The sequence below is a fragment of the Leucopleurus acutus genome (genome assembly GCF_964270905.1).
Source record: "Leucopleurus acutus genome assembly, chromosome: 13".
Taxonomy (NCBI): domain Eukaryota; kingdom Metazoa; phylum Chordata; class Mammalia; order Artiodactyla; family Delphinidae; genus Leucopleurus; species Leucopleurus acutus.
Window position 1 is genome coordinate 74,648,612 of NC_139155.1, and position 14,464 is coordinate 74,663,075.

At 41.5% G+C, this 14,464-nt stretch overlaps 1 protein-coding gene across 2 annotated transcripts in view; it reads right to left on the reverse strand.

Moving 5' to 3' along the window:
* Positions 1-14,464, reverse strand: part of HECTD4 (HECT domain E3 ubiquitin protein ligase 4) — a 190,938-nt gene that overhangs the window by 61,851 nt on the left and 114,623 nt on the right. For both annotated transcript variants that reach the window (XM_082853292.1, XM_082853291.1), the window contains exons 36-44: positions 14,031-14,311; positions 13,611-13,800; positions 12,571-12,652; positions 11,358-11,560; positions 10,520-10,655; positions 9,530-9,712; positions 8,899-9,063; positions 8,333-8,502; positions 7,308-7,423 (exon numbers count right to left, since the gene is read on the reverse strand). In XM_082853292.1, the coding sequence (XP_082709418.1) occupies positions 7,308-7,423; positions 8,333-8,502; positions 8,899-9,063; positions 9,530-9,712; positions 10,520-10,655; positions 11,358-11,560; positions 12,571-12,652; positions 13,611-13,800; positions 14,031-14,311 (1,526 nt within the window). The remainder of the gene's footprint in view (positions 1-7,307; positions 7,424-8,332; positions 8,503-8,898; positions 9,064-9,529; positions 9,713-10,519; positions 10,656-11,357; positions 11,561-12,570; positions 12,653-13,610; positions 13,801-14,030; positions 14,312-14,464) is intronic.

Below are 14,464 nucleotides of genomic sequence, written 5' to 3' on the forward strand. Positions count from 1 at the left end.
AGTCAAGAGTTAGATGTCTCAGGAGTACCTCACATGACACACAAAAATTCAAAATGGATCAAAGACCTAAAAAACCTATAGCTAAAACTCTAACTCCTAGAAGAAAATACTGGTATAAATATTTATGACTTCAGATTAGGCAATGGTTTCTGAGATAGGATACACAAAGCACAAGCAATGAAAGAAAATTTGAGAAACTGGATTCATAAAAATGAAAAATCTTCGTGCTTCAGGGCTTCCCTGGTGGCGCAGTGGTTGAGAATCTGCCTGCCGATGCAGGGGACACGGGTTCATGCCCCGGTCTGGGAAGATCCCAGATGTCGTGGAGCGGCTGGGCCTGTGAGCCATGGCCACTGAGCCTGTGCGTCCGGAGCCTGTGCTCCACAACGGGAGAGGCCACAGCAGTGAGAGGCCCGTGTACCGCAAAAAAAAAAAAAAAAAAAATCTTTGTGTTTCAAAAGACACTTGAGAAAGTGAAAAGATAACCTACAGAATGGGAGGGAGTACTAATAAATCATATCTGATCAGGGACAAGTATACCTAGAATATATAAAGAACTGTTATAACTCAACAATAAAAAGACAAATAACCTAACTAAAAACAGGCAGCAAAGCTGAATAGATATTTGTCCAAAGAAGATATACAAATGGTCAATACATATGTGAAAAGATGCTCAACGTCATTGGTCATTAGGAAAAGGCAAATGAGATACCATTTCACACCTACTAAGCTAGTTATAATAAAAAAGACAGTACCAGTGTTGGCTAGAGTATGGAGTAACCGGGACCCTCATACGTTGCTGGTGGGAATGTAATAAGCACAGCCACTTTCGAAAATGGTCCCTCAAAAAAGGAAGCAGTTCCTCAAGTTAAAACATAGAACTGCTGTAAGACCCAGCAATTCCACTCCTATATATATGTAACAGAATTGAAAACATAGTCATATGCACAAAAACTTGTATATGAATGTTTATAGCAGCATTATTCATAATAGCCAAAAGTTAGAAACAACACAAGTATTCATAAATTGATCAATGGATAAACAAAATGGTCTATCCATACAATGGAAAGGTATTCAGCCATGAAAAGTAATGAACTACTTGATACCTGCCACAATATGGACCTCGAAAACATTATGCTAAGTGAAAGAAACCAGACACAAAAGGCCACACACATACTATATGATTCCATTTATATGAAATGCCCAGAACAGGCAAATCCATAGAGACAGGAAGTAGACTGACGGTTGTCAGGGGCTATGGGAAGGGGGTGGGGATAACAAATATAGAGGGTTTTCTTCCCGGGGGGTGGTTATAAATGTTCTGGAATTAGTGGTGATGGTTGCACAGCTCTGAATGTATTGGGTTGGCCAGAAAGCTCGATAGGGTTTTTCTGTAACATCTTATCGAAAAACCTGAACGAACTTTCTGGCCAGCCCAATGTAAAAACCCACTGAATCGTACGCTTTAAAATGGTAAATTGTGTGGTATGCAAATTATATTTCAACTTAAAAAGATGTCTTAGGAAGAATAAGATGTACTCTAATAAAAGTAAACCACAGAATATGTTTAGGATAGTAGCAAGAAAGATTTATTGACATACCTAGTACCTACAGACACTTAAGACACCTAATATAATCCAATGATATGGATTAGACAGTGATCAAAGATAAAATAGTCAAAGTGGAGCCAGGAGTGAGGCCAGGCCATGAGGTACGTGTCTAGTGTTCTTTATTTACACCTGGGAGTCAGGGACACAAGTCTAGATCTGTGCTTGCCAATAGACAAACCAAAGAGGGGGAAACTATTTAGTTATAGATTCGTGGAGTCCATTACATAAATGTAAAACTGGCTACTCATAAAGAGCCCAATTATTTTTAATAAACATTTTCCAATTATTTTTGTTAAAATGACTTAAAAATTATTCTGAGAGACCTGATACACAGAATGCTGGAGGATACAGTGAATAACATCTGCAGCAGTGTCCTTATAAGCAACCAGTAACAAGTGTCATGGAGATACTTCAATGCAGATAGGTGGAATCAGACCAAATAATAAGGGAAAAGCAATTCTTAGGAAGAAGGAAGGGAGTGGGGGCTGTTTGGCAGAGTTGAGGCATGTCTGCCATGAAGTAGGCTTAACATAAGAGGAGATTTTTATAGCATCTAGTATGAGAATAAAAAGCTCCTAAGCTACAAATTCAAGAAAGAAAAGGCTGATTGTATTGTACTTTTGCCATAGTAACAAGTAAGTGCCAGACCCGGCTGTAAATTCATTCCAATCTATAAATGACAACTTAACAGTAGTAACTGCACTTAGGAAAGCCAGCCTCTCAGTGACAGCTCTATGCACCTGACAAGCAGCCACTCAAATCGGGGCTTCAGGAAGGTAACTGTGATGACAACGGGAAAATACAAAGTGCGAGAAGGAAAAATTTGGAGAATAATGCATATGCCTAAACACGAGATAAAAAGTACCCAACTTAAAGAGCTGGTAGTGGAGATGAACAGAAAAGAGATAAATTTCAGGAGCATTTCAAAGGAAGAATCAGATATGGCAACTGATTGGATGTGGAAGCACTCAGTGTCTGAGGGTCAACAATAGCCCGAGTATAACCAAGAATAGGGAATTCGGAAAGGAGAGTGGATTCCAGAGTAAATGATGACTTTGGTTTTTTTTTTTTTTTTTGCGGTACACGGGCGTCTCACTGTTGTGGCCTCTCTCGTTGCGGGGCACAGGCTCCAGACGCGCAGGGTCAGCGGCCATGGCCCACGGGCCCAGCCGCTCCACGGCATGTGGGATCTGCCTGGACCGGGGCACGAACCCGTGTCTCCTGCATTGGCAGGCAAACTCTCAACCACTGCGCCACGAGGGAAGTTCCTTGACTTTGGTTTTAAATGTGGTATATTCATGAGGCTGGGGCTTGCGGGGGGTTCCTTCTATGAAAAATAGCTACCAGGCCTGCACCTCAAGAGAAGGACTGCCCACAGCAGAAGCCATGAAAGCACAAGGAAGGGCAGATAAAGCAAAGAAGGTGGGTCAAGGCAAAACTTAGAGCAGTTTCTTCAAGTGAGCTGTGAGGGCCACTTGCATCACACTGCCCAGGCCCACCCTTGACTTCTAACTTTTTGGTGGAGCTTGGAAAGCATTTTAAACTTGCCTCCCAGAGATTCTTACAAACTTTCCAAGTGTGAGAACCTCTGGCTCAGGGAATGTGTACATTTAGGAAGGAGGGAGAAAAGGAAATCTGAGAGATTCTGCTATCTGTAAGAGTATAAAAAAAAAGTTGAGAACTTTTTCGGTTTCTATATGTCTCTTCTTCAGTTTCACAATCTATTTCCTATGCTGTTTCAACCAAGGGATCCAGTTAACTCCCCAGGAATATTTCTTTCTTTCTTTCTTTTTCTTTTTTTTTTTAGTATTTATTTATTTATTTGGCTGCGTCGGGTCTTAGTTGCGGCATGCGGGATCTTCGTTGCCGCGTGCAGGATCTTCATTACAGCTGTGGGATCTTTAGTTGCGGCATGTGGGATCTAGTTCCCTGACCAGGGGTCGAACCCGGACCTGCATTGGGAGCCCAGAGTCTTAGACACTGGACCACCAGGGAAGTCCCCAGGTATATTTCTTTATGAGAAAAAGCTCTGTAGTGCTATCTTCCTAGACCAAATGGAATTAGGTACTCTTTTCTTTGGGTTAGAAAAGCTATAAAATTTAGCTGTGAGTGAGTTAACATTACAGTGGCCAAGTCCGTGGCTTAATTCATCCCAGATGAAGTAAAATAATAAAAGAAATTCATTGAAAATTTTTTCATTTTAGAGAATCAATATATTATCACATATACATTTTATGACACTTTCATATATGAAATTTAAAAATCTTGATACATTAAAAAATAAAAATCTGGGACTTTCCTGGTGGTGAAGTGGTTAAGAATCCACCTGCCAAGGCAGGGGACACAAGTTCGAGCCCTGGTCTGGGAAGATCACACATGCTGCGGAGCAACTAAGCGCATGCACCACAACTACTGAGCCGGTGCTCTAGAGCCCGCGAGCCACAACTACTGGGCCTGTGTGCCACAACTACTGAAGCCTGCGTGCCTAGAGCTTGTGCTCCACAACAAGAGAAGCCACTGCAATGAGAAGGCTGTGTACTGCAATGAAGAGTAGCCCCCGCTCGCGGCAACTAGAGAAAGCCCGTGCGCAGCAACAAAGACCCAACGCAGCCAAAAAAAATAAAATAAAATAAATAAATAATCGAAGAACTCTTTCTCCTCTACCCACCACTTTGGATCTAATTTATTAAACAGCATTTCTTCTGAGCACAGGCTCTGACTCCCTAGCACGCTATAAGAATCCACTACTGGGGCTTCCCTGGTGGCGGAGTGGTTAAGAATCTGTCTGCCAATGCAGGGGACATGGGTTCAAGCCCTGGTCTGGGAAGATCCCGCATGCTGTGGAGCAACTAAGCCCATGTGCCACAGCTACTGAGCCTGTGCTCTAGAGCTGGTGAGCCACAACTACTGAAGCCTGCATGCCTGGAGTCCATGCTCCACAACAAGAGAAGCCACCACAATGAGAAGCCCGCGTACCGCAACGAAGAGTAGCCCCCGCTCACCCCAGCTAGAGAAAGCCCGCATGCAGCAATGAAGACCCAACACAGACAAAAATAAAAACAAATAAATTAATTAAAAAGAAAAAAAAAAAGAATCCACTACTGTGTTGAAAAGTAATTCAGATATGGGTTTTTTTTTTTTTTTTTGCTACATTGGGTCTTCATTGCTGCACACAAGCTTTCTCTAGTTGCAGCGAGCGGGGGCTACTCTTCGTTGCAGTGTGCGGGCTTCTCATTGCGGTGGCTTCTCTTGCTGTGGAGCATGGGCTCTAGGTGCATGGACTTCAGTAGTTGTGGCACACGGGCCCAGTAGTTGTGGCTCGCGGGCTCTAGAGCGCAGGCTCAGTAGTTGTGGCGCACGGGCTTAGTCGCTCCGCGGCATGTGGGATCTTCCCGGACCAGGGCTTGAACCCATGTCCCCTGCCTTGGCAGGCGGATTCTTAACCACTGCGCTACCAGTGAAGCCCTGTTTTTCTTTTTGTTTAAATACAGGTAAATGACTCAGGAATCAGCAAACTTGGATATCTACATTTAACCTCAGAGTTCTTTCTGATAATCTAATAAGTGAGTTATTAAGGACTGTTGCACTTGACATAGGACAGTATTTTAGAATATAAATCACTAATGTATAAGCTCATAGTCTTCTCTTTTGTAAAAATTAGTAAGAACTTCCCCCATGTTTCTTTCCAACTCTTTCTTACCACAGGGTTCTTTTCCACAGAAAAAAATGGGTTAGTGGGTTATTATTAAAACCATTTGCTCTAAATTATTACGATTCCTGGCTTGTACATTAAGTACCAAAGTTAATTTCACAGAGTAAGACCCCTTTATTCCATAAAATATATAAAAGATACCCAGAAAGAGTCCTATAGAATAGTAAGTGATTCATTCAGCAAGTTATATGCTTGCTAAAATCAGTCAAATAAGTCTTAGGATGCAATCTAAGCCAAGAATATTGAAAGCAGAGGCAGGGAACTACATACCGTAAGTACAAAAGTAAATTATAAGCAAGTATTTAGCATAAGTAAGTTCACCCAAGAAAGCAAGCTCCTTTTCTTTTGTTCTTTTTCCCTTTTCTTGGGGTCTCTCTGAGGTTTTTTTTTTAATATTTTATTTATTTGGTTGCACCAGGCCTTAGTTGTGGCAGGCAGCCTCCTTAGTTGTGGCACATGTGCTCCTCAGAGCTCACTGGCTCTTTAGTTGTGGCAGGACAACTCTTAGTTGTGGCATGCATGTGGGATCTAGTTCCCTGACCAGGGATCGAACCCAGGCCCCCTGCATTGGGAGCATGGTGTCTTAACCACTGCGCCACCAGGGAAGTCCCTCTCTGAGGTTTTTTTTAACAGTTGTTGGCTCCAGAGAACCATGCTTATTAAGGGAAGGAGATTTGAGAAGTAAAACAGATACAGAATGAAGACAAAAAGTGAAAACAAACCAACAGAAATCACTGCCACATGAAAAAGGATAAAAATTTAAGGACAGAAAAGAGATTAGAGAGTTACTGAAAAAAAGCAAACAGCATGAGAGACAGTAAATAATATAGATAACAGAAATGACCAAAAAAAAAAAAAGGATAAAACTAAAACCATTAGGGAAGGGAAGGATATCCACTTCTTCCTTACAGTTTATGAAAATGCTAGTAATAGAGCATTGGAGAAATGCTAATCTAATTGTGAACAATTACATTTACAGTCCTACTATGTCCTTGGGGATAAAGGGTAAATTTTCACTTAAAAAACACCCAGGCCAACTATCAATTTACAGGAAATTTGAGGACCAAAGGACACATTAAATGACACCACAGGATATAATCAGCAAAATCCAGACTGTGGGAAACTCTTCAACAAATAAGTTGCAAGGGAAGAAAAGATACGGAGGGGAATTTTTTTAAAAAAGAGATTTAAAAGACAGCAATGAATTATAATAGATGAACTTTATTTGGATCCTGATTCAAATAAACAAATGTAAAAACAAGTATTACTTTATGAGAACATTAGGAAGTTGAACACTGACTAGATATTTAATAATATTAAAGAATTACTGTAAATTTTTTAGATGTGATACTGACATTGTGGTTATTTTAAGAGTCCTTATTTTTGACACACATACTAAAATATTTATGGATAAAATAAAGGAATATCTAAAAATCTGCTTAAAAATAATCCAGGAGGGTGCAGCATAGATGAAACAGGATTGGCTATGAGTTGATAACTGTTGAAACTAGATGATGGAAACGTGAGGGTTCATTATACTAAAAAAGTCTCTCTATTCTTGTACTTGTTTGAACTTTTCCATAAACACACACACACAAAGATGGATGTTAGTGCAAATTCTTGATTCTGAATTGAAATGTGGCCAATGACAATAGTCAGAAAGTATCTGCAGCTCTAAGGACAGCTCATACATAATTCTAATTGAGAAATAAAGGCAACTAATTAACATGAATGGGGAAAAGAAAACACTCTGACATAGTGGTCCTAAAGTTAAATTGAAAAATGCTGATTTCCTAGTTGGCATATACTGAAGGTTTTTATTTACATTTCTAGATCTGAAATGAAAGTAAATTGTGGTAAGTGTTGTGTTTAGAGTTCAGCTGTTGGATGTGTACATGAAAACAGTTAACATTCCATTATCAAATTATAAATGTGCTGACAAAACTTAAGACAATAGGGTAGAAAGGAAAGTAACAGGTACTTACCAGCACTGCATTCCTGGGCTACTAGGTTGAGAACTTCAACAGCTGCTGGACACTGCTGTATGAATTCTTCACAAAATAAGCTGTCTTCTAAAAGCTGGGCCATGACCAGGCATGCTCTTAATGTTAAAAGATTTACAATATTTCAAAGTCATCAATGGTCATTCTCTAAAAAGTCAACTGTGAAAAACATTTCAATCAATTTTATCCTCTAATTTAAACAAGGTTCAAACTCCCCATTCCTCTTGCTTTTTTTCTGAGCTGGACTGGCTGGGAAGTATATAACTTCCCTTTTCCCCCGCATAGTAACTGCTGACACTGCGTGGACAATTGGAAAAGGGAAAAATGGCTGCCACCTCCCTAAATGAAGTCACCAAGTGCCGGGTGAGAAATCAGCACCATCTCTTAACAGCTCTTCCTAACCGGCGCTCCATGGGCAATATTAATGTTCTGGGAACAAGAGAGGTCCAAACGCTTGGGAAATCTGTATGCTGATCTCTCTCACCTAACTCAAAACACATATTAGAACTTTCTGACAAGTTTCATTGTCAAAAGAAACTTGCTGTTGTTTCATTGTAAATAAATGTATTTTCTTTCCAACTCCAGTACTTGCGAGCATTCCCTAATTTTCTCCTCAGCAGTCTGGAAAGCAGATGGACCAGATAGGTACTAATGTGGTCTGAACCACTTTAAAAAAGGCAAAGCTGCAGAAGAATTCCTGTGACAGGACAAAGTTCTTTAACCAAAGCAAATCAGTGGAGCCGTATGTATGTGCTCTATATATCAATCATATTTTGTTTATTTACTTTCTTAGGGAAACAGCTAAACTTTATTTCAAAGTGCAGAAACAGGGGAATGCAACAAAAACTGTAGTAAACATAGCACAAGAGGATAGTTTCTGTTACTCAGTTTGGCATGAAGTTCACGCTGCGGACCCACTAAGCCTGGTGCAGAGGGGCCCATGGAGGACCCCTGTCTCTGTGCCTGCACCACCTCAGCACATTAGGGGATCTTTGGAGGGTGCTCACCTTGTTCTTATTTCAGCCAGGAGCCGAACGACTGCCATCACAGGAGCTGACCCATCTCCTGTTGCAGGAAGTGAGGTATGAATAGAGAGACTTCCCTCCTGAGGAAGCAACATGGACTGGACTGCCTGTACTACCTTCTCAGTAATGGACAGTTTATGAAGAGGCAATGCCTGATGGCGGTGGGGGGAGGGGCATGGCAAAAAGTTAAATTCAAGTAGTTAGTTTATAAGAAATGAGGGTGTTATTATCATCTGGAGTTAATTCTCAAAATTTCAGTTAAAAAGAATCAAATCACCATACAGAATTGCAAGCTAGACCCAAACAATTAAACATACAATACACTGTGGAATATTCCAAACCAAAGAAATGAATTTTGTCATCCAGGTAAAAATTTCCACACAAATGTTACTATTAAATGATTATGCCCAATAGGTAAATACACGTCACAAGCAAAATTTAAGAAAACCAAGTATTTGTGCTTCTGTACTGTGTATGTGCATATTACTCATTACAGTACGGTTACCATCTGCAGTAACATTTTAAGATGCATTTAAAAATCACCTTACCTCTGATCTTGGAACACAAAGTCTAGACAATGGAATAGTCAGTGTGTCTGATGCTTGCGACGTCTTTCTACAGTCTATGGGTGGGAATTTGACTGTAGCTATACCTTCCTGTTCATTGATAGAAGCCACTACTCCGACGCTTCCTGATATTCCTCTACCTAAAACCTAGAGACACAGAGGGATTAGCACTACCTACCAGCTCTGATGGTGTGAGCAATTATGTGATGTGACAAGTGGGAAGAGGAAACTTACAGCTGTCATTACCGGCATTACAGTAATAGTTTCTTATAACGCAGATACCAAGCCCTGAACATGAGTTAAAATAATAGGTCCTAAAACCTTACATCGAGGTGATCACAATATGATACAAATTCACACTTTCAATTCTAAAATACTGCCAATATTACCACCACCACAGGACACAAGTATTGTAGTTAACATTACACGGTATTGTACTAATATCTGACTAATCGGCGGCATAGTGTGGATTAGAAGCCACGAGTTTCTTAGCTTAAAGGAACAAGGATTTTTGTCCAACTGGGTGGATGATACTTGTCTTACAAATGAGCAATTAATCAATGGACTTATATACAGGGGAAAGCGATGACTTGGGAAAATGGTGGCTGGTTACCTGAACCTCAGACCCTATCTTGATTGTCTCTTTGAAGCCTCCAAGTGCACACAGTGCAGCGACAGCCTGGCGGGCGATTCTCTGAAGTTTGGCGAGTTTTCTGCCACTACTGCTGCCATTTTCCAGAATGCTTTCTGCATATTTCCCCAATTGTGGAATGTACATCAGCGCACGAGACAGAACCTAAGTGTAAGAAGCAGCCCATGCAGTGGGAGATAAAGCTCTGGTTGTTTTGATACTAAGCATGATGCAGTGTCTACAACAGTGCCTGGGTCCCATGTGCTAAAGGAACTCTGGATATGAGAGGGGTGAAATAATTATCAGGTATGACCACTGACATTCTTGGCATATCTGCCTTACGTGATTGGACAGAACTGGAAATACACAACCTCAAAATATGGGAGAATCAAACACTGTTAATAAAACCCCTAAACTAAAGCAAAAATTTATTTGCAGGAAAACCATAACAGCATACTACCTACATCCCAACACCCAAGTACCTTTAGGACACGTTATAAGGTGTTCATATCACGAATGACTGGGAAAAGGGAAATTGATTACCAAACCCTAGTTTTCAGGAAACTGAACTATTGTTTGTAAAGATGAATTACTGACAGAGCACTCAGGGAGTGTAAATCACACAGAGGCCTCCTTAGGACCTAGTAAGTACACTTAACAAATCCAATAAACTAAGGCTGCATGATTTCCTAATGCTAGTACCAATCAAATACAAGCAAGAAGGAGAAACAAGGAGTGCCATTCTTTTCCTGAGAACACTAGCCTGCCTTCCGTGAAATCAGAACTGGCAGTGAAAGGGGATGTGGGTTAACAGAGTTGAAGCTACTGAATCAAAGCAAATTTCAGGGGAAATACAGTTAACAAGTATATCTGGCCAGTTTGGGAACTCTCTCTTTGTTAGAATGTCCTTTGCTAGAACAGAACATTAACTTCTGTCTTGCTTCCTCTTTTAAGCAGCAACAGCGTACTAGCCTTCTCTGCTGTCGTGGTCCATATCTGAGCAGCATTTGACTCAGGCGCCATCAGCAAGCTGTGAAGCAAGGCGATCACTTCTGCGGCCATGCTGTTTGCCACATGCCCACTGATGAAAGGTCGGACAGGGTCGGTCCTGCAAGTGTCAACAGGGAAAGGTGTCAGTGCCCAGTGATGGTGAATAAGGCAGACGAGTGGCTTCACGCTTGGCACCAGATGCAAATATTTTCTAGTTATAAATACTGGAAAAAGTGCGTTTCAGTGACTCCCACTCTTTCTGGTAACTGAAGAAGCCTTGGAAACAATGGACCTCAAACCTTTAACTGTATAAACCATTGTGATCAAGGAAAGGACCTACACTACATCTGCTTCTGGCTGGCAAGCACAGAACCTCACACAAACTTCCCAGGGGCAACACGCATTTATCTTTCCTCCAACTAGAAAGAAGCTTCTGTGTACAGTTGGGATGGTGACAAGTATCGTTTGGATGAAGTAAAGGCAGCAAGGACAATTTACTATTTCTGCTACTCAAAAAAACTATAGCTGGTGTTCCTGGTGGTGGCCTTTCTCAAAAAAAAACAATCCTCCAGCCACAGATGTCCACTCAGCCCGGAGGGCCTCCCTATTTGTCCCTCACAACCTCGGATCCACCTGGATGGTCATCACTTTCTGACTTGACTTTGAGAACAACTACTACAACGGATGGGTATTTTAAGCCCTCAGTCCTCATTTCCAGCAGGTCAAGGGGAGGATATAAAATTAAAACCCTCAAAACAAATCCTTTACAAAGTAAGTCTGAGAAGAGCGCAGACAGCTTCCACCCTGTGAAAGGTTTTACCTGGCAAGTTCAGAGTTCCTCTCTCGGCAAATGGAAGTTTGGGCGGTTTTCTTCTTGTCCCCTGTGGACAGTCCACTCACAGTCTCTGGGTTGAGCGATTCCACGGGTGGCCCGACGCTGACGATGAGGCCTGACTGTGCCCACTTGGTTGCTTTTCGCAGAGCAGCTGCCGCCTCTTCTGTAATCACCTCACAGCAGCCACCCTGGGGATCAGATTGAAGACATTCATATTCTTTTTGCTCTTCTCAGCACTATACTTTAAAAAATCTGTTTCCCCTAATCCAGGCTCATTTTTATAAATTCATATATTAAAATATTATATGTAGAAAGTTAAATCTCCACAAACATCCTTTGTCCTCATCCAGTCAGAGATCACTGTTAGTCCTCTAGAATTTTTTCCATGCAGATTCTGACATACATAATCATAGGCCACGCTACGCAGTTTTGATTTCTTTTTTATCAGTTATCAAACCATCATGAATTGTGATCATTGATATGAACCTGATACCATAAAATATCATGAATATCCATGTCTATATATTTAGACCTACCTGATTATTTTTATAGTTGTACAGTATTTCATTATATGAATGTAATAATTTCTTTAACAAATCCCCTATTTATGGGTACACAGATTCTATTTTGTTTTTTACAAACAGAACTGCCAAGGACAGGCTTGTCTCTGGATACTTGAAAATGCCTATTTACCCTCACCTTGGCAATAATGGGTACCATCGGTCTTAACATTATCAGTGCGACAGGTAAAGATGATACACTACTATTGTTTTATTACCTCCCTTTAATTATTTATCGTGTAATCTGTGAACCTGAGCATATTTTTATATTTTCACGGGCTTTTTTGTCTTTATTTCTTATTATCTATTATTATTACTCTTTTAACCTTTCACCCTATGGTCACTTTTTTTTTTTTTTTGATCACTTTTAAAGTATTTTTAGGCTGTAGAACTTTCTTAACAGAGCTAAGAAAATTTCTAGGTCAAAACCAAGAGTTCTCTTCTACATTTTAACGTTAATGATACACTGATTTTGACTAGTTCTCTTGAAAATGGCCTCAGTTAAGCCACTGTCTTCAATTTCTCACCCTGTGGTAACTTGAAATTTAAAAAAAAAATTTCTCCTGAAAACCTGAAGCCTGGCATATGTTCTTCGACTGTGGGTCTTGGCGGAGCGGGTTCCTTCATATTGGGGTTACCTTTGTCATGTCTCGGTCCATTTTCACGACTTTCTCCATGTTGGCACCAGTACCAAGTCGGAAGGGCCGTCCTTCTGAGCTACTAAAATGGGAAGGCAGAGAGAGGCAAGGAGTTTACAGGCATGGTCACAGGTGGGGGAGGCCTCAGTGAGTGATCTAAATCCCAAAGTGAGGGGATTTTAACAACAGCCTGGATTGCTGCCTTGGTGTGAATGACTGGATCTTCCTTTCTAATAATTCAGCTCCCCCTGCCTCCTAAACCTGGCTCTCAAAAAAATCTTTCACCAAATTTGTACTATGACGTTTCACAGTGCCCAGGAATGTTCCTTGGAAGTTTCTTCATCTATGTGCTGACTTGCCCTGACCACGCTTAGTAGTGCTTTCGGTTGCCATGATGGCAGACAAGGGATCCAATTATGAGGATGACACCATCATTCAATCATTTATTTGAAGAGAGGACTCTTCCATCTGAGACATAAACACCTCTCCTAAATTCCCTTGTGCTCTGTGGGATCTTCTCGTTGTCCTGGATTCCACTGACAGGGCCCTGTAGATTTGTAAACTTTGGACAGTAATTATATATTTTTACTTCCTTGTTGAGCAATCATACCATTCATCCTTCGATTAAATAAAGCTATAGAAAAGTTTCTTATTTCTTCACCTCACAGTCAATGGTATCCCTAAATTTACTGATGGCTGAAGGATGCCAATAACTGAAAACCAAGCTGCATTATTCCTTCTCAAAGCCCAGGTCACACTATAGACTCCTCGTAGGACACAAATGATACATTCTCAACAGGATTTTCACTCTGTTGGGTCTGCAGAGACAGTACCTTTGGGTTCTGCATCAGAGGGACCTGCATTTATATTTCAGCTCTGCCTCAGTTTCTCCATATGTAATGACAGGGATGATAGTAACATTGATTACCTCTTAGGGGTGTTAAGAGGGCTGAGACAGTTGATACCTGTAAGGGGCTTACTCAGCACAGTGCCTGCGACATGGCTAGTGCTTGATGGCATATAGCTATTACAATCATCACCTTAGTAATGGTTGGAGAACTTCATGGGATGACTGGTCTTCACGCTTGTGGATAAAGATAGAGAGCTTGCCATCCACTGCTTCACTCTCTTCTCCAGGGTCTTTATCTCCTTTTAAGGAACTCTTGGGGCTGATTTTTGTCAACGTGGTGTCAGGTTCGGAAGCGGTTGGAGAAAGGACTGTCTGACATCCTTTAAGCAAACAAAAAAATTGCGAAGTTGTTTGTGCGGCTCCCCTGTATAAGGAAAGCACTGGCTTTGGAATCTCTCTTCCTCCCTCTCTCCCGCTCGTCCCTTCTCCGCTCTCTCTCCCTTTTATCACAGGAAGCACAGCTGCAGTTGTGGACAAGGGAAAGCTCGGTCTGACCGTCCACAGGAAGTGAGCGCCTCAGTGCCAGTCTTCCGTCCAGGAGGCTACTCACCTGGGACCACGTAATCTGCTAGCTTTGCTAAGAGCAACGAGGCGATCTTGGACGCTGGGTCGCTGGGATCCTCTTGCTCGCTGTTTAGGGAGGGGACAGAATAGCTCCAGGGTGGGAGCTCCACATTCCCACAGTCTTCTACGCTCATCAGCGGGAGTGCCGCCCGGCACAGCTGAAGAATGATAAGAACCAGCTTTGGGGACGGGCGTTGGTCAAGCAGCAGGGAGAGGAGTTTGGACACACAAGCTGGCTGGCTCAGGATGGCTTTACCTATGTGACTCCTGCAAAAGGAGGAAGAAAAGGTCCACAATGCTGAGAATGTTATCTACAGAAATTCAGAAGCAGAAGTTCCCTAGATGAGGTTGAACAAACTGATGACTTCATATTTAATGAGGAAGACACAGATTTGGCAATACGTTTTTATGAAGGAGAAT